Here is a 20,272-nt window from a genome sequence, read left to right as displayed (position 1 = left end):
GTGATATTAAGGAAAGTGATAAGCACTAAATACCTGGGAGTAGGAACTGATAATATGGTTCTGAATTTCATCCATGGTGTCTGTTCCATATGACACAGTGCCTAGGTGGAGGCGCTTAAATATCATCTCATTCTGGGTCAGTGTACCTGTAACATAAAAATGAACATCAAATAACTAAGTATTCAGTTTCTTGAACTTTTTAAGGGCTCTATAGATCTTCCTATTTTGTTGTTTTAAAAGTCCCAGTAAGTCAATCAGACCTACTGCATATCTCAACTGAATAAATAAAGCCAGAATGCTGCTATGGAATTAGGTTCAGATTTACAGTAAAATTGTCAAGCTTCTGTAGCCTTAAGATGGCTGAGCTGATGGAACTTGAATTTGGACTCTAGTTCTAATGGACTAGAAATTGAACTTGGGTTCTCTAGCAAGAAGTCAGAGCACTACTGACCACATATATTATAATTCCCTACTGTACTATGAGTCTCCAAATGCAAGAACCACAAAAAACAGCAACATACAGGATTGTTTCTATCTGTACTATATCCCATGCTGGATCAGACCAGGAGCCTTTGTAGTCCAGCATTCTGTTCCCACAGTTCACAGGTGGGAACAGGTGTCTATGATAAGCTCATAAGCAGCACATGACGATAATAGCACCTTCCAATCCATGTTCCCAGCAAGTGATATTGAGAGGCACACTGCCACTGATACTGAAGGTAATACACAGCCACCATGACTAGTAGCCATCTGCAGCTCTTAACTATGTGAACATAGATGCAAATTCCTGTTCCCCCTAAGAGCTTGTCCACATGGACTAGATCAGAAAGTCTGATTTAGCTGTGAAACATATGTTCTTGAAATCATGTTGAAAATCGAACGTATGCATACACATACACAATCTTCATAGTCCAGCACCAACAATCATAAGGCCCCCCGCCCACCCACCACGACAAAAAAAGAGAAAAGAATGGGGCTGTTCACACAACACACTAACCCACAATCAGAGGAATGGTGAGTTGTTTGTTGAACCCAGGACATTTTCCACAGGCTGGCTTGTTAACCATGAGTGTGGCTTGTTAATCACCCTGAACAATCCAGCAACAAACCATCCATGGGTTCTCAAGGTGGCTTGTTCGAGAAAAATAAGCCACACTGCATGGTTAACAAGCCACCATGCGGAAAATGTTCTGGGTTCAGACAGCACCCTAACCAACGGTTCAACAAAACCCCAGTTCAGCAACAAACAACCCACACTCAACCACTGAATGTAGGTTAGTGTGTTGTGAAAACCCAGAAAATAGCTTCCCCTCACTTACCCAGTTTGCATGATCACTGCAGCTGAAACAAGCCACCGTGGCTTGTTTAAGCCATGGTGCATGCCAGGCACCATTTGCCCATGGTCTGTTGTTGGGTTATTTGAGGGTTGTTTCACCCTCAAACAAGCCATGTTGCCTGGGTTTGGATGGCATGACAAGCTGCGCCCAGGTGGGCAATAAGACAAATGGCGCCCAGCATATGCCACAGCCTAAATAAGCCACCTTGGCTTTTAAGCTGCGGTGATCATGAGAACTGGGCCACTGTATTACAAGCTTCTTTTTAAAGCATTGTGGACAGAAAAAACAAGTAAACCAAAACTCCACATTGAATACACATCTTTTTTTCTCACATTTCTCTGGATTTGAACTATTGTTCAAATCTTGTTTCAAACAAAATTTTATTTTATGAGTTTGATGCAGTCTACTGTGGGTATAGCACCTATGCTACGAGAGATATCCATAGAGCATAGCTGTCCAGTTATCACATCCCCCCCTTGCTGCACATGCACTCAACAGGCTATTATGGATAATGGGAGCCCTGGGCACACTTTCCTTATATCTGTCCAGCCCTCCCCAATCTATTTATCAAGGTTTGTGAGTTTCAAGCTCACGTTCTTTAACTGAGTGGAGGCAGGGATAGACAGGGATACGGAAGTGTACCTAGGACTCTCATTGCCCATAATAGCCAGGTGAGTGCCAAGTACCTGTGTGTGCACATATCAATGGGGTGGAACTGGGTTACATTTGCATTATTATATGGGATGAACCCATAGCTGACTAGCTATTTAGGTGTAGTGGCTAGAGTGTTGGACTGGGAGTCAGGAGTTCCAGGTTCTAGTCCCCACTCGTCCATGGAAGCTCACTGGATGACTTTGAACCAGTCACAGGCTCTCAGCCCAACCCACCTCACAGGGCTGCTGTTGTGAGGATAAAATGGAGGAGGAGGAGGAGGATTATGTATGCCGCCTTGGGTTCCTTAAGGAGGAAAAAAGGTGAGCTATAAATGTAATAAATAAATAAAAAAAATTACTGATGCAAATAATGTAACTGGATGAAGAACATTACCTAATTTGGGCAAGCAAATATCTATACACATGTGCAGAAACACATGTTTTAAGATATTAGCACTAACTGAACAGCTACATTGTTCAGACTTTAACAGAGGATCCAACTCAAAGAATACTACAAATGAAATACACAAGTGTGTTATTTTCTTGACTTTCATGGTAGATTTTACAGTTTTACAGTTTCATTGACAAACTACATGATAGAAGGAAGTATACAATTGTTTTAATTATATTTATTACATTTATATTCCAGCTTTCATCTAAGGACCTCAAGATGGCATTAATATTGTATCCAAACGATAAGGTACTCCAGTGTATTTACAACATATTCATTTCAGTGGGTTGTAGCCAAGTCCTCTTCCATGGAGAGGAGAGTTCCTTCCATTCATGGAACAGACTGACTCAGCAGAGGCTTCCACTGGAGGAAGAGAGGAGGAAAGTAATTTCCAACTATTTTCTCTTCCCTCTGTAGTCCCCTGTGCCAATCCCCCCCCCCCACCACACACACACTGTGCAAGAGGGTCCATGAACCCACTGGAGCAGATTTATGGGCCTTAAGGGGCTATACAGAGGAGTGGGAATTGACGAAGATGGTCTTCTCTCCTTCTGCCAGTGGGAGCATCCTATGAGCAGAACTCTACTGAGGCAATGCTTCCACCAGAGTGTTAGATAGGATCCAAGCCCTTGAATATCATATCAACATTAATCAAGAATTGCAGAAAAAAGGATTTTGATATGAGGAAATGTAAAACGTGTTTCTTTCCATACAAATCTGGAACACTACTTGGGAAAATTTGTGAAAAAAGAGTATGTAACAAATATAGTAGATACTATGCTGTCTCAAACAGGTCACTGGAAATTGTCACCACTTCCCATTTCAACAAATTTAGCCTATAATTGGCACTAAACCTTGAATTTCAGAATCAACATAAATGGTATGCTTTTAGAGATCACTTCCGATCTGTAAGAAACTATAGGGTGTCAGTCAAGGAGTGACATTATGTTCACCACTGTCAACAGTGACATCCTTGATTCCAAGAAAGCTTTAATTGAAGGGTGGGTGATGCAGGGTGCGATGATGAGACAGAGGCCAGAAGTCATCACTGGACAGGTTCATCTGCTAATTCAGTCAAGGAAGTTTGTATACCATGTTATTTAAACCTCAGTACAGGGTGAATGATCCCATTCTTTGAACTATGGTGAAATTGCTTTGACATTTAACAATTCCCCAGGACGTATTATTAATTACCTTTATTTCCCCCACCCTTCTATTTTTAAGCATACCAATATATTGGTTATTGAACGGTAAAGAATAATAATAGTATTTCTGAAAAGTATTTTATACAAGTATGGCTGAAAATTACTAATATAATCTATAGCTCAAGACCCTTTCAGAGAACAGAAAATATTCCCTTCTGCAGGCTGGAGACTTATTTTTGATCTCATGCCCTCTCTCACTATGTCAGTTAAACACAGCAAGTCATAGGAAAAAAAGAAGCTAAAGCACTGAATGCACTATAATTACTGTTCAGAGATGAGATATTGTTTAGACAGCTTTTGCATCCGAAAGGGGCACCTCTCTGTTCTCGAGGTATGTTCATGGTTGTTGGATTAAAATATTTCTTTCCAATTACATTCCACATAGTCAATAGGACTTCTGCAGTTCCCTTAAGTGAGACATCAATCACAGCATACTGTGATCCTATATCCAACTATGTGCACTGTAACACTGAAACGAATGAGTATAAGCCTATGAAGTGTATAAACTTTCCTTAAGTGCCAGGGTTGAACACTTGCAGATATGCTCAGGAAGCCTTTCCATAACACTGTGGGGCCATCACTAAAATGGTCCTGCTCTGACAGCCTGTAAATCCAACCTCCTTAAAGAATAATACACAAAGCAGGCTTTCCTCAGACGATTTAAGCAGATGCAGGTAAAGAAAGAAGTCTTCAGAGCCCAGAACATATACAGCTTTACAGGTTGAAGTAATAGCTTAAATTATCCCTGGAAGCAAACTTAGCAGACACTGGCAATTTTACTCATGACCAGAGATAAGATGAACTTCAGAGGGCATCACTTTTCACATACAAACTTTAAATGTAAGGTAGAACTTCTTACCGAACTTGCCTATTGATTGAGGGATTACTGTGTACTAAAAAGCAATGGTTAACAATGATTCAAAACTTTTGAGGGAGAAATGTCCTCCTTGTGTACATGCCTCAAGGAGTATGGCAACCCACGCAGTTTTCCCTCTAGACTCTTTCAGCAGCAACTCATACGAAATGGAACATCTGCAGCAGGGAAGGATGATGGGCTGCATAACTTCAGAGACGACTACTCAAAGAACACTGGTTACAAAAAAGCAATGTTTTCTTCTTGTCTGTGTTCTCTGTGTAAGCATACATATAAGAGAAAAGCTGACACACCCGGTGGAGGATGCAGGCACAGTCAGGAGAATAAACTGTTGAGGTGGCCCAAGATAATTTGCGGCCAGAAGCATGGCAACAAATGGCACTCTCCTCCTAATCCAGGACTCATGCCTTAGACATTGCACACATTGAAATACTGCTGCATGATCTGCAATCTGCACATGCACAGAAGCACTCTTTTTCTTATCATTAGGACAATGTATTTTATAATCTGAGTTCTTGGCTCTAAAAACAGGCTAAGGGGAGCATGCAAAGGTATACCCAAAGAACCTAAAATCTCCCTGATGGACCATATCAAAAGATCCGTCTAGTCAAGCATCTGCCTGTTTCCCACAGTAGCTGACCATTTATTTATTATTGCTGACATCTACTATATGTTATAGGAGAGCTAACTTCGTATAACTCTCTGAAAACAGAAGAGATGAGAGAAAAAGCCTCAGAAATTTCACCTTTATTGACTGGGACTTTTAGTTCAATTCTGCTTTAAAAAGCAGCATTAGTTTTAATGAGAAGGTCAGCACTAATCCTGCAATTCTTGGTGAACACATGGCTTAATATAATAACAAAATCTCAATTATACAAGCACCATTAGAGATTTGCTAAGTGTAAATAAAAATGGATGGGAGTAGCCATCTTAGGATGCTTTGCTGACCAATGAAAGACAATAGGCTATTGCTAGAGTAGCACATACTTTCCAATATTCCAGCTCTCTGAAAGTTGGTATTCACTGCTTGTATGAGCTCAGCAAATGCCTCATGCTGATCTTATTTAATTGGCCATCTGGCTGGTCACCCAGCCACTCTGGGCGATGTACAGAATATTTAACAAAACAGTTAAAAACAATTAAATTCCTGAACAACCATGTTTTTAATGCGCGGCGGAAGCTCATTAAAGAGGGGGCATGGTGACGTTCCCTAAGAAGGGAGTTCCACAGAGTGGGGGCCACCACAGAGAAGGCCCTCTCCCTTGTCCCCACCAGTCTAGCTGTCCTGGCTGATGGGATGGAGAGAAGGCCATCCAAGGCTGATCTTGTTAAGCGGCCTGTCTGGTGTTGCTGGAGGCACTCCTTAAGATAGGCTGGGCCAGAACCATATAGGGTTTTAAAGGTCAAAACCAACACCTTGAATTTGGCCCAGAAAACAACTGGTAACCAGTAATCTATGAGCCCCTTCATGGATCACTGCCTTGTTGTGGCAAACGGGCTTGCGTAACTCAGTGAAGCTATAAGCTATGCCGTGCAGGGCCACCCAAGACGGACAGGTCATGGCAGAGAGTTCTGACAAAATGTGGTCCACTGGAGAAGGAAATGGCAACCCACTCCAGTATCCTTGCCAAGAAAACCCCATGGAACGTATCACAAGGCTAAAAGAGATGACGCCGGAAGATGAGCCCCTCAGGTCGGAAGGTGTCCAATATACTACTGGGGAAGAGCAGAGGGTATTTCCAAGTAGCGCCAGAAAGAGTGAAGCGGCTGGGCCAAAGCTGAAAGGACGCTCAGCTGTGGATGTGTCTGGTGGTGAAAAGAAAATCCGATGCTGTAAAGAACAATTTTGTTTAGGAACCTGGAATGTCAGATCAATGAATCAAGGTAAGCTAGAGGTGGTCAAACATGAGATGGCAAGATTGAACATCAACATCTTGGGAATCAGTGAACTAAAATGGACAGGCATGGGCGAATTTAATTCAGGTGACCATCATATCTACTACTGTGGGCAAGAATCCCTTAGAAGAAATGGAGTAGCACTCATAGTCAACAAAAGCATGGGAAAAGCAGTACTGGGGTACAATCTCAAAAACGATAGAATGATCTCAGTACGAATCCAAGGCAAACCATTCAACATCACAGTAATTCAAGTCTATGCCCCAACCACTGAGGCCGAAGAAGCTGAGGTTGATCGGTTCTATGAAGACCTACAACACCTTCTAGAACTAACACCAAAAAAAGATGTCCTCTTCATCATAGGGGATTGGAATGCTAAAGTAGGAAGTCAAGAAATCACTGGGATAACAGGCAGGCATGGCCTTGGCGCACAAAATGAAGCAGGACAAAAGCTAATAGAGTTTTGCCAGGAGAACACGCTGATCATAGCAAACACTCTTTTCCAACAGCACAACAGGCAACTCTACACATGGACATCACCAGATGGTCAATATCGAAATCAGATTGATTATGTCCTTTGCAGTCAAAGATGGAGAAGCTCTATACAGTCAGTAAAAACAAGACCTGGAGCTGACTGTGGCTCAGATCATGAGCTTCTTGTTGCAAAATTTCAGCTTAAATTGAAGAACGTAGGGAAAACCACTAAACCCTTCAGGTATGACCTCAATCATATCCCTGATGAATATACAGTGGAGGTGAGGAATAGATTTCAGGGATTAGACCTGATAGACAGAGTGCCTGAGGAACTATGGACGGAGATCTGTAACACTGTTCAGGAGGCAGCAACTCAATCCATCCCAAAGAAAAAGAAATGCAAGAAAGCCAAGTGGCTGTCTGATGAGGCTTTACAAGTAGCTGAGGAAAGAAGGGAAGCGAAAAGCAAGGGAGAAAGGGGAAGATATATCCAACTGAATGCAGAGTTCCAGAGAATAGCAAGGAGAGACAAGAAGGCCTTCTTAAATGAACAATGCAAAGAAATTGAGGAAAACAATAGAATGGGAAAGACTAGAGAACTCTTCAAGAAAATCAGAGATCTCAAGGGAACGTTTTGTGCAAAGATGGGCATGATAAAGGACAAAGAAGGCAGGGACCTAACAGAAGCAGATGAGATTAAGAAGAGGTGGAAAGAATACACAGAAGAACTATACAGGAAAGATCTGAATGTCCCTGATAGCCATGATAGTGCGGCCACTGAACTTGAGCCAGACATCCTAGAGAGTGAAGCCAAGTGGGCCTTAGGAAGCATTACTAACAACAAAGCTAGCGGAGATGACAGTATTCCAGCTGAGCTATTTAAAATCCTAAAAGATGATGCTGTTAAAGTGCTGCATTCAATATGCCAACAAATTTGGAACACTCAACAATGGCCGCAAGACTGGAAAAGGTCAGTTTATATTCCAATTCCAAAGAAGGGCAACGCCAAAGAGTGTTCAAACTACCGCACAATTGCGCTCATTTCACATGCCGGCAAGGTGATGCTCAAAATCCTACAAGCTAGGCTTCAGCAGTATGCGAACCGAGAACGACCGGAAGTACAAGCTGGGTTCCAAAGAGGCTGAGGAACTAGAGATCAAATCGCCAACGTTTGCTGGATCATGGAGAAAGCAAGAGAATTCCAGAAAAATGTCTATTTCTGCTTCATTGACTACGCTAAAGCCTTTGATTATGTGGATCACAACAAACTGTGGCAAATTCTTAAAGTGATGGGAGTACCAGACCACCTTACCTGTCTCCTGAGAAACCTGTACGAGGGTCAAGAAGCAACAGTAAGAACCAGACATGGAACAACCGAGCGGTTCAAAATTGGGAAAGGAGTACGACAAAGCTGCATATTATCACCCTGCTTATTTAACTTATATGCAGAGTACATCATGAGAAACGCCGGGTTGGATGAATCACAGGTCGGAATTAAGATTGCCGGGAGAATTATCAACAACCTCCGATATGCAGACGATACCACCCTAATGGCAGAAAGCGAAGAGGATCTCAAGAGCCTCTTGTTGAGGGTGAAAGAGGAGAGTGCAAAAGCTGGTTTGAAACTCAACATTAAAAAAACTAAGATCATGGCATCTGGCCCCATCACTTCCTGGCATATAGAAGGGGAAGAAATGGAAGCAGTGACAGATTTTACTTTCTTGGGCTCCAAGATCACCGCAGACGGTGACTGCAGCCATGAAATTAAAAGACGCTTGCCCCTTGGGAGGAAAGCTATGGCAAACCTAGACAGCATAGTAAGAAGCAGAGACATCACCTTGCTGACAAAGGTCCGTCTAATCAAAGCTATGGTTTTCCCAGTAGTAATGTATGGCTGTGAGAGCTGGACTGTAAAGAAGGCTGAGCGCTGAAGAATTGATGCTTTCGAACTGTGGTGCTGGAGAAGACTCTTACGAGTCCCCTGGACTGCAAGGAGGTCAAATCAGTCCATCCTAAAGGAAATCAACCCTGAGTGCTCACTGGAAGGACAGATACTGAAGCTGAAGCTCAAATATTTTGGCCACCTAATGCGAAGAGAAAACTCTCTGGAAAAGACCCTGATGCTGGGAAAGACTGAAGGCAAAAGGAGAAGGGGACGACAGAGGATGAGATGGCTAGATAGCATCACGGATGCAATGAATATGAACTTGAGCACACTCCGGGAGAGAGCGGAGGACAGGAAGGCCTGGCGTGCTATGGTCCATGGGGTCACGAAGAGTCGGACACGACTGAACGACTGAACAATCTATGATACCCCCCCCCCAAACCTTGTCTTGCGCTTAATATACAGTACTGTGCAAAAGTCTTAGGCCACCACCAGCTGTGTTGTTTTAGCAAAGTTTTAATGACCATTCATAATAATTTTTAGGTCTCTGTATTAAGATACAAACAGAAAATACAGGAAATATGTATAGGCAAAAGTCAGTATTCAGTGTGACCTCCCTTGGCTCTAAGCACATCTTGATCTCTTTTGGGGAGACTGTCCTGAAGTTTTCTGAAGTAATCTTCTGGTATATTATAGCAGGTTTCTTTCAGCACTTCCCAGAGTTCTTCTTTAGACGTAGGTTGTCTCTTATTTCTTTCTCTGTCCAGGTGATCCCATACTGCCTCTATAATATTCAGGTCTGGACTCTGTGGAGGCCAGTCCATGACTGTCAGTGTTTTATCTGCTGTTTTCCTTGCTAAAAATGATTTCACTGCATTAGCAGTGTGCTTGGGATCGTTATCATGCTGAAAAATGAAACCATTCCCAATCAGGCGCTTTCCAGAAGGAATGGCATGATGAATTAAAACCTGTCTGCATTTTTCAGCATTCATGAACCCATCAATACGGACAAGATCGCCAACACCACTGGCAGAAATGCAGCCCCAAACCAGGACAGACCCTCCACCATGTTTCACTGAAGGCCTCAAGCACTCATTCATCCATCTCTCTCCAACTCTTCTTCTCACATATTGTTGACGATTGGACCCCAAAATTTCAAACTTGGATTCATCACTCCATAATACTCTTTTCCACTGATCCTCATTCCAGTCTTTGTGAGCTTTAGCATATCTTAGCCTTTTCACCCTGTTCCCCTTCCACTAAAGTGGTTTCTTGGCTGCTACCCTTCCATGAAGACCATTTCTGGCCAGGCGCCTGCTGTTACTCTAGTGTAAGGGGAGGTCACACTAAATACTTGCCACTTTAGCCTATGGAAGCTGTTTTTTCTGATTTTTTTTTCTATTGTTGAATACTGCATACAAATTTCCTGTATTTTCTAGTTGTATTCTAATGAAAAGACTGAGAAATAATTATATATGGTCATTATACCATTGCTAAAACAACAAATCTAATGGTGGCCTAAGACTTTTGCACAGTACTGTATGTTAAAAGGGTAGGGTAGTATATTGTGGCCTTAATTCCTTCCAGATGCTTTTTACATAGTAGTGTTTGTCTATGAATGTACTTCCACTATCACCGTAACTATTATGGGTTGAGTGGGGATTTGAACCTGGGGTCTCCCCTGTTCTAGTCTGACACTTCTACACCACACTGGTTGAATGGTGTAACACATTTCCTGATTCCTCCCAAATGGCAAGAGGAAGTTAAGTTATCATCTTTGCCTGTCTTTCTGTCTCTGCTCCATATTCACAAGCTCTCTCTTACTCTTGTGAAACATATCCTATGGAGACAGGCATCTGAGCAAGAATTCTTTACAGACTGTCCCTGTGCATATGAATACTATAATCCAGCCTCCCCCAGCCTTGTGCCCTCCAGATGTGTTGGATTGCAACTCCCATCATTCTCAGCTGTTGGTGGAGACTGCTATAATCGAAAATTGAAAGAATCAAAGTTATGAGGGTCATGACGAGAGAAAAAAACATCAATTTTCTTGAATGGGATGCTCTCATTGACAGCTTCCATGCTTTCCATGAAAGGCTAGAAAGCTGAAAGGAAACACTGTTGAAAACGCTTCATACAGTACTTGGGATAAATTACAGTAAATGAGGCAGCTGCCATATGTTGGAGCTGGAGAGCTGTTTGAAGCAGGACACAAGGGAAGTTGTTGACCAAGTGGGTGATAGTGGTTGCTCAATCCCAAGGTAAGGATACAACCACATGGAATCTTATGAACTGGAATCTCTGGGTAAGGTGAAGATAGAACATCTGACTTGATGTGAAGTTGTAGTGCTCTGATGAGGACAAATAGAAGATGAGGCAACCTCAGGAACAAGAGTCAGCATGAGCAAAGACATAAATGCTAGAAATACCGGTCAGATGCTGTAGTAAAGGTTGGTGCTGTAAACGACACAACTGGTACTGTAGCCACTCTTGGCTCTTTAGATGTGGAATAAAGACCACCCTACATAATACCTCCTCTTCTTCTTTGGCCTTTGCCAATACTATGCAGCCCTAACCCTGGCAGAGGACTATTGGGCTCAGTCCTGATATTTCTCCTTGTTGTCTTGATCCTTACAGGGCGCTTTGGAACCAAATCCTGATGTTAGATTGGCACATGGATTAGAAATGAGCATGCCTAATAGAATCATGTTGGTGTTGGAAGTATGTACAGCAGCCTTCCCCAACCTGGTGCCCTCCAGACATGTAGGACTACAATTCCCATAATTCCCAGCCAGTGTGGCAATGGCTATGCTGACTGGGAATTATGCAAGTTGTAGTCCAACACAAGAAGAAGGCAAGATGGATGTCTGCTGAGACACTGGAAGCAGCCCAAGAAAGAAGGAAAGCAAAAGGCAACCGTGATAGGGGGAGATATGCCCAATTAAATGCAAAATTCCAGAGGTTAGCCAGAAGAGATAAGGAATTGTTTTTAAACAAGCAATATGCGGAAGCAGAAGAAGATAATAGAATAGGAAGGACAAGAGACCTCTTCCAGAAAATTAGAAACATCAGAGGTAAATTCCAGGCAAAAATGGGTATGATCAAAAACAAAGATGGCAAAAACCTAACAGAAGCAGAAGAGATCAAGAAAAGGTGGCAAGATTATATGGAAGATCTGTATAGGAAGGATAATAATATCGGGGATAGATTTGACGGTGTGGTCAGTGAGCTAGAGCCAGACATCCTGAAGAGTGAGGTTGAATGGGCCTTCAGAAGCATTGCTAATAACAAGGCAGCAGGAGATGACGGTATCCCAGCTGAACTGTTTAAAATCTTGCAAGATGATGCTGTCAAGGTGATGCATGCCATATGCTAGCAAATTTGGAAAAACACAAGAATGGCCAACAGATTGGAAAACATCAACTTATATCCCCATACCAAAAAAGGGAAGCACCAAAGAATGTTCAAACTATTGAACAGTGGCACTTCTTTCACATGCCAGTAAGGTAATGCTCAAGATCTTGCAAGGTAGACTCCAGCAATTCATGGAACGAGAATTGCCAGATGTACAAGCTGGGTTTAGAAAAGGCAGAGGAACTAGAGACCAAATTGTCAATATCCGCTGGATAATGGAGAAAGCCAGGGAGTTTCAGAAAAACATCTATTTCTGTTTTATTGACTATTCTAAAGCCTTTGACTGTGTGGATCATCACAAATTGTGGCAAGTTCTTGGTGGTATGGGCATACCAAGTCATCTTGTCTGCCTCCTGAGGAATCTGTATAACGACCAAGTAGCAACGGTAAGAACGGACCATGGAACAATGGACTGGTTTAAGATTGGGAAAGGAGCACAGCAGGGTTGTATACTCTCACCCTACCTATTCAACCTGTACGCAGAACACATCATGCGACGTGCTGGGCTTGATGAAGCCAAGGCTGGAGTTAAAATCGCTGGAAGAAATATTAACAGTCTCAGATATGCAGATGATACCACTTTGATGGCTGAAAGTGAGGAGGAGCTGAGGAACCTCATGACGAAGGTGAAAGAAGAAAGTGCAAAAGCTGGGTTGCAGTTAAACCTAAAAAAACCCCAAGATTATGGCAACCAGCTTGATTGATAACTGGCAAATAGAGGGAGAAAACGTGGAGACAGTTACCAACTTTGTCTTTCTAGGCGCAAAGATTACTGCAGACGCTGACTGCAGCCAGGAAATCAGAAGATGTTTACTTCTTGGGAGGACAGCAATGACAAATCTTGATAAAATCGTTAAGAGCAGAGACATCACACTGACAACAAAGGTCTGCATAGTTAAAGCAATGGTATTCCCCGTAGTAACCTATGGCTGTGAGAGCTGGACCATAAGGAAGGCTGAGCGAAGGAAGCTAGAGGCTTTTGAACTGTGTTGCTGGAGGAAAATTCTGAGAGTGCCTTGGACTGCAAGAAGATCAAACCAGTCCATACTCCAGGAAATAAAGCCAGACTGCTCACTTGAGGGAATGATATGAAAGGCAAAAATGAAGTACTTTGGCCACATCATGAGAAGACAGGATACCCTGGAGAAGATGCTGATGCTAGGGAAAGTGGAAGGCAAAAGGAAGAGGGGCCGACCAAAGGCAAGGTGGATGGATGATATTCTGGAGGTGACGGACTCAACCTTGGGGGAGCTGGGGGTGGCAATGGCCGACAGGAAGCTCTGGCGTGGGCTGGTCCATGAAGTCACGAAGAGTCGGAAGTGACTGAGCGAATAAACAACAACAACAAGTCCAACACATCTAGAGGGAACCAAATTAGGGAAGGCTGGTGTACGGAGTCTTAAAGGTCATTGTACAGACTGCTTTAGGGGAAAACTACACAAATGGAAGACATATTTCCACACTTGTTTAGTACATTTTTGACAGTGAGGGCATACATTAACCATGTCCTCCTCTCCTAAACAAAGAAGGCAGTGATCATGACCCTCAGTGGTGGTAGATTTGCTGCCACACCTTTGGCACTTCTTAAACGAACCCTGCTGCATTATAGGTGCACAAGTAGGGTGAGAGAAGGGAGAAAGCCCAGATAAAAACAAAGCAGTAATTAAGAGAAAACTGAAAACAAAATAGGGAAAAGATTCTCTAGCTAATAAAAAGGAGCATTTCTTCCTAGGGGAAAAAAAAAACTCTTCAGAGAAAGCTCACCATGATGTTGCTGCTATGGCACTGCTCTGCCCCTTGAGGCATATGTATGGGTATTTTCCCCCATACAGAGGAGGAGCTATAAGCACCAGCATGTAGGTTCCTAAACGGTGCTCTGAACAGGTGCAGAACCCATCTGTGCCTACACAGAGACTGCAAAGAATGAGGCATTGCAACTTAATTTTCTTCATAACTATGAAATAGGTTTACAACAATTTCATGAAGGGTTACTCTTATTTCATATTATAGTAACTGGTTTGAACATTTTAAAAAAGCAGAAATTTCAAAGACACCAAGAGGGTACAACAGCTAACACGTGTTGAAAACTCTGCTTGCAGTTCATTTACCACATAAGGAAAGTATCTTAAACAAAAAGTTTGTATGGGATTGCTAGAGAGAAATTTTATATGCTCTTTAATGAAGTAGAGAGTTTTGACTACAATTGTATCATTAAACACAGAAGAAAACAGGCAAAGAGGAAATTAATTTCTAAAGAAAATGTCCTGCAGGCATCATTCCATGGGTGACAACAGATGCAATTCATAGAGTACTAGGGAACTTAAAAAAAAAAATTAGATGAAGAGATCTCTGATCAAATATTACTCGATGCTAATTTGGCCTAATACCAAGATCCTAATAAAGCCACAATAAAATAAGCAAATACTGCTTACATAATTATAAGTAACTTTGCTAGGAGTTACAAGAGAACAGAACCTTTCTTATTGTGTACACAGTTGCTTAATTGCTGTGATATTTTCCAGAACATTTAATACACAGGCAGAGAACTAGAATGGGCTGGAGGACCAAAATCTCTCTCTGTATAAGGGCCATAACCCAAATTGCCAATTCTGAAAGGGAGTCAGTGGTAAGGCCGGTGATTAATTCATAAAAATGCCCCCAGCACTTGCCATTTTCAATTCACCACTCTTTCAACTTACCTCTAAAAATTCCTTCACCAGCTCCAAGTCCTCAAAAATTGCACATTCCACGCACTCTGATACACAATGCTCTCTTATGTTCTCCAAATTACATGACAGCTTTTTGTTAATTCAAAGGGAATGGTGGTACAGGCTGATCTTGAGTCAGTTCCTTTGCCTGACTAAAGGCATCAGGTTCCTAGCTCTGAAGATGGGTCCAATAATTTCTGTGGAGAGTCAAAGAGACCCAAAGCCCCTTGAAAAGCCCATTGGGCCTTACATTTGACAGACCTACATTAACAGCAACTGAAATGAAGCTCCTCATTCAGTCCATAGAAAGTCTGTTACTCTTCCAGGAGAGCAGGATGGAAGATGAAGCAACTACAACGACCCTTTGCTAAATATCTAAATCCCTCCCCCTCCCCTGCCCCCAATCTTACAGAAGTCTCATGTTTTTCTGAACTACACCAACTTTAATGTGGAGGAATAAAGCTTCAGGTGAAAGACACCAAATGGTCTGAGTTTCAAACCTAGTTCTAACATTATCCAATTCCTCCCTGGTCTGTTTTAATGACAAGGTTTATGGCAGCATATTTCTGTCATTGGTAGGCAAGCTAAGCCACACATTCCTCATGAAATAAGAAGCTAAGGTTGATGTTTCTTCAATAATTCTAAATGCTTTCCAGCTACTGCAGACTGCAGTTCTTTCTGCCAGACTTGGAAAGTATTTCCATTGGTACACTGCAAAATGTCATTCTTTTTTTAAAAAACCCTATATATAATGATGTATGAAGTTTCTTGGAATTTGCTCTGAGCTTGTCTAACAATAAGCACTTTTTTGTAACTTACACACACAAAAAATAAGCAAGGAGGAACTGAATTAAACAAAGAGAAATCTGGATGGAATTTTATTTCTCTTTCTTTCTCACATGCACTCACAAATGAGGGCAAATATCTGGACATTTGAAATGCCTATTTAATAAGGAGTTCAAGCTGCTAGGGAAGATTATTGAGGTCACTTTTTCATCAATGTAAATGGACAAGGGACTGGACAAGAGAAGGCCATGCACCTTGTACAAAAGCCATGTGCTCCAAAACAGTGAACAAGTCAAACTTATATGTGCAGCTATTCATCTCTCTGGGTGGCTCAACTTAATGTCACAGGACTACTGGAAGGTTGTATAACACATGAGAGAGCGAAGTTTTAGCTCACTCCTTTACCTGGTCTGCTGGTTTTCTATTTGTAGGGAGGTTTTAATTAAGTTGAACATTCAAAACTATGATCCTCAGCTACAATCAGAACAGGTACAATCCATTCAATCACCTCATTCTGTTGCATGTGTAGATCAGACCTCAAATTACAGAGGTGATATTAATTCTATCCTTAGTCTTTTATAGTCAATGGTTGGCATCATGGCAACCTTATAACTGAAACAAGCAAAACCTCATCACATTTGTAGAAGTTTCCCCACCCTAATCTTCACATATTTAAGGCTTGTTGAATCCCACCTTGTTATCCTTTAGTCCTTTTTTGGGCAAAGAACTGGGAATGCATTTTCATGGTGCTCACTACCATCTTTTCCTTCCTTCCCCTGAATCTTTTCCAGCCTGAGGCCTAATTCCAATCTGGAAAAGGGCTGGGGTATTCCATTTGTGGGCATTGCCAAAGGCAGGTAGGAATGGCCAAATGTGATTATTACCAATTTTAAGCCTACTCAGAAGCAGGACACAGCTTCTGCATGTCTACTCAGAGGGAAGCAGCAGGACTGAATCCCTCAGCAGCACTTTCAAATCCCAAATACCAAGCATCTGCATGTCTACTCAAAAATAAACATGATCAGAATCTCTACTCAAAAGTAAGCTGCCAAAACTCTGCATGTCTACTCACAAGGAAGCAGGACAAGCCCCAGAAGTAAGCAGGACTGAATCACTCAGCAGCTTCCTCTCTAGGTCTTACTGTCTCTGCCCTTCAGGGAAAAACTAATCTCCAGTCAGCAGCTGATCATAGATAAGAGCTTTTCACTGCCAGGAGAAGGGGTATAGTCTGGGGAAGAATTTGGTGGTCTACATGGGGAACCTGTGGGACATATCCAGCCCACATACCAGAGGTTCCCCATCCCTAATCTGGTATAACTATATTGCAAGTATATATGCCTTTGGATCAAAAAGAGACTTTCCTGGATATTACTGGAAAATGCTTTTCTAAAAGGTAGGGATTTGATACTGGACTAATGTAGATGTAGAGATGGTTAAAATGATGAATAGGGAAAAGAATATTCCTATTCTAGTTTGGTATGTTATACTAAATAATTTCTTTTCAGTCATCTGCTGAGGGGAAAGAGTCACATAGACTATATTTATTTATCAAATAAATAAATCACCTGAGTCACCTTTTGGCCCAGAAAGAGCCTGGAAGGTCACTTACAATTTAGAATTTTAAGCCAATTAAAAACTTTAAACATCACAAAGAGCAAAATTAAGAAAAGGAGAAAAACAGAGCAGAGCTAATTCATTTAAAATCACTCAAAAGCCATTCAGAATAAAACAAAATTAACAGCCCGCCTAAATCTAAACAAAGGAGGGGCCAGTTTAACCTCCTTAGGGAGAGAGTTCTATTCTCTGTGGGGTGCTACCACAGAGAAGGGTCTGTCCCTTGTTCCCACTAACCTAGCTCATAAGCATATATGGAGGCTTTTTAAAAATATAGTTATGGCAGGACTAGATATTATGAAGCCCCCACAAATCATGGAGAAATGGAATTGATATCACCAATGAATTATTTTTATCACTGTGGATACCCACGCTAATAAGCCAGTGGTCTGCATTAATCTCATAAAATGACACCCCAGTTTTTTTCATGCAATGCTTAACATATGTTAACTCTAGATAAATTTTAAACACAAACCTCCAGTGTTAACACATTAGTCCCTAATACAGGGCTTCCCAGAAGATTATGAATTCCATTACTCTATGCATCTGTTCAACTATTACATGTGTTAAGTATCTCATTTGGTCCACACAGCCGCTAAAATGTTAATTACAGCACTCAAATGTGAGCGTATGCATTAGTAAATAACTGTGCTTGGAAGATGGTTTTTATTTGTTATAATTGAATACTGTGGTTGCTGTCAGGAAGGGCAGGGAAGTTGCAGTATCACACTTTAGATGTCAAAAACATTCAATAAATATTGCTAAATATCTTTGTTTTTTCTCTTTATTGTTAGGAACTTATTGTGCCCTAGAGATACTAAAATGTCATGCTTAGCTGCCCTTGGAAAACACTGGAAACAGTGTCTCCCCCCCCCCCCCAAATAATGGATGACGCCTTTCTGTCAAACTTATATGTGATTCAAGTCCAAACAACCTGGCATTTTGGGTAATGGATGCTATAATTAAAATGTGAGTCCTAAAGAACCTGTTGTTTTAGTGGGTGTTTTTAGTAATGGCTTTGTTCTACATGAAGATAAAAACTCCCTAACAAAGGAATTAATGCATTGCTTTAATAGGCTGCACCCTGAGTTAAGTTTTAAAATTTATGAGTTCTCTGCAGCATTGTTCTTTAAACAATGGTATTGTCAAATGCAACCAGTGAGAAGATTAAAGTTCTCCCAGCAGATTAAGTACAAATTATCTGTCCTCCTGTTTCAGCATCATTTGTTCATTTATCACATAACGTCTAGTATTTCTGGTCAGTGTCAATATGCTCTGCATCCTTGCAGTTAACAGATGTCTTCTCTTGTCGAATGAATTACTTTATGTTTCACGCACTGGTGGCCGCAGATGTGTCACTATAGCAACATCATTAATTTCAGATCTTACCGGAAACATGCACTCCAATCAAACCTAATTATACCACATTGCTTTCTTGTCCCACAATAAGGAAACTATAATGCAATTATTGGGATACTTCATTTTCTATTCTGCTGTGGCAAATGAGAGAGCCACTGTGATGGACGCTTCTTGTCAAAAAGCTTATTGATGAAGCACAAACCCAATTTACAATCATACAAAGGACTACCTTGCAATTATGTTAGTAATGTAATGCTCCTTAGACTCTGCAAATAATACTTAATCATTTCAAGAGAAACTAGAGCCTCAGTATAAGATTTTTGCATGCTATTTTCTTTATTCTCTTTTCATTCTCAAAATAAGAAGCCTACTTTTGATATGTCGTTAAGTGGGACAACCCCACCAAAAGATCATTAACTTGGGTGGTCTAAAAAACAAATAAAACACCAAACAGCAATTTATTTTAAGTCAAACATCCAGACTTCAATGGTGAAATGGTATACTTTATTGCACAAGCCAAGTATCTTTTAAATTACTGTGGAAATACGAATGTACACATCTGGATAGAGCTTGCAGCATAGTCATCCCAAGTACTCTCTCCCTGCTACTTCATTTTTATTCATGCCAACTGAAATACAGAATAGCAATGACCAAGAACATGGGAGATCTTGGTTTAAATCCTGGGCAAGTTATTAACATTCTTGGTCCCTCCTCTGTAAAATGGGAACAGTAATCACCTTATCTCATAAGGCAGATGAATAATTACTGTAAACTTTCCATATAAAAGTGCTACAGACATTAAAAATTACAATCTAAATTCTTACACCCAGGGCTGCTGCATTTATTCACTTCAAAGGTCCACGCACAGCCCATGATCTGCAAATGTGCCGCACTTCTCCATCCACCTAGAGATAAGTGAATTCCAGGGTGTGTCTTTCATTGGACACTGCATGATAACTTTGGTCATTAGCACACAATTAAAATTATTTACCTTAAAACGGGTAGGCAAGCTAGTGTCCTCCAGATGTTTTGGACGATAACTCCCATAAGCTCTGATCACTGGCAGTGCTAACTGTGGCATATGGGAATTGTTGTCAAAACATCTGGAGGGTATCAGGTTGCCTAGCTCGACCTTAAAGTAACAGGAATTGTACAACAGCTACCAGTTTGACAACAATTAAACTAAGGCGCCTAATCAGGAAATATTACTATTTAATATACATTGACAGCAGTAACTTTGTAACTAAAGTTCAGCCACAGAATAGAATTCTAAGATGCACCTGTTTTATCTGTCAGTAGATATACCAGACGTCCCAGTTCTTCAGGTATGGTGCTAGTCCGGACAACTGTTCCAGGTATATTGTCATCCTTCATAATCATCCATCCATAGGCTGCTTTGCCCATATCTAGGTTCACACGTAAACTGGAAAATATATATATGCCCTCTTGAATTTAACAACTTCACTCTTGAATGACAGAAAACAAAAAGTTACCTGCTACAATTAAACCTATAGCTGAGTTTCTAAAAATAAACAATACATTGACATTCCTAATCCTATGTGTTGGAGCTTTATATCAAAAGCTTTAAACTGTATTAAAATTAGTGTGAAACACCA

The 20,272-nt window shown here is 41.2% G+C and overlaps 1 protein-coding gene across 4 annotated transcripts in view; it reads right to left on the bottom strand.

Annotated features, from left to right (window-relative positions):
• The window catches only part of ATP9B (ATPase phospholipid transporting 9B), a 200,942-nt gene that overhangs the window by 40,438 nt on the left and 140,232 nt on the right, over positions 1-20,272 (bottom strand). For all 4 annotated transcript variants that reach the window (XM_084850042.1, XM_084850044.1, XM_084850040.1 and 1 more), the window contains 2 exons: positions 19,937-20,079; positions 34-146 (listed from right to left, as the gene is read on the bottom strand). In XM_084850042.1, the coding sequence (XP_084706168.1) occupies positions 34-146; positions 19,937-20,079 (256 nt within the window). The remainder of the gene's footprint in view (positions 1-33; positions 147-19,936; positions 20,080-20,272) is intronic.

The sequence above is a fragment of the Heloderma suspectum genome, chromosome 4 (assembly GCF_057233095.1).
Source record: "Heloderma suspectum isolate Gila_16-S chromosome 4, 16-S_ref, whole genome shotgun sequence".
NCBI lineage: Eukaryota > Metazoa > Chordata > Lepidosauria > Squamata > Helodermatidae > Heloderma > Heloderma suspectum.
Note: the sequence above shows the minus strand (reverse complement) of the source record. Positions and strands in the feature narration are given on the sequence as shown.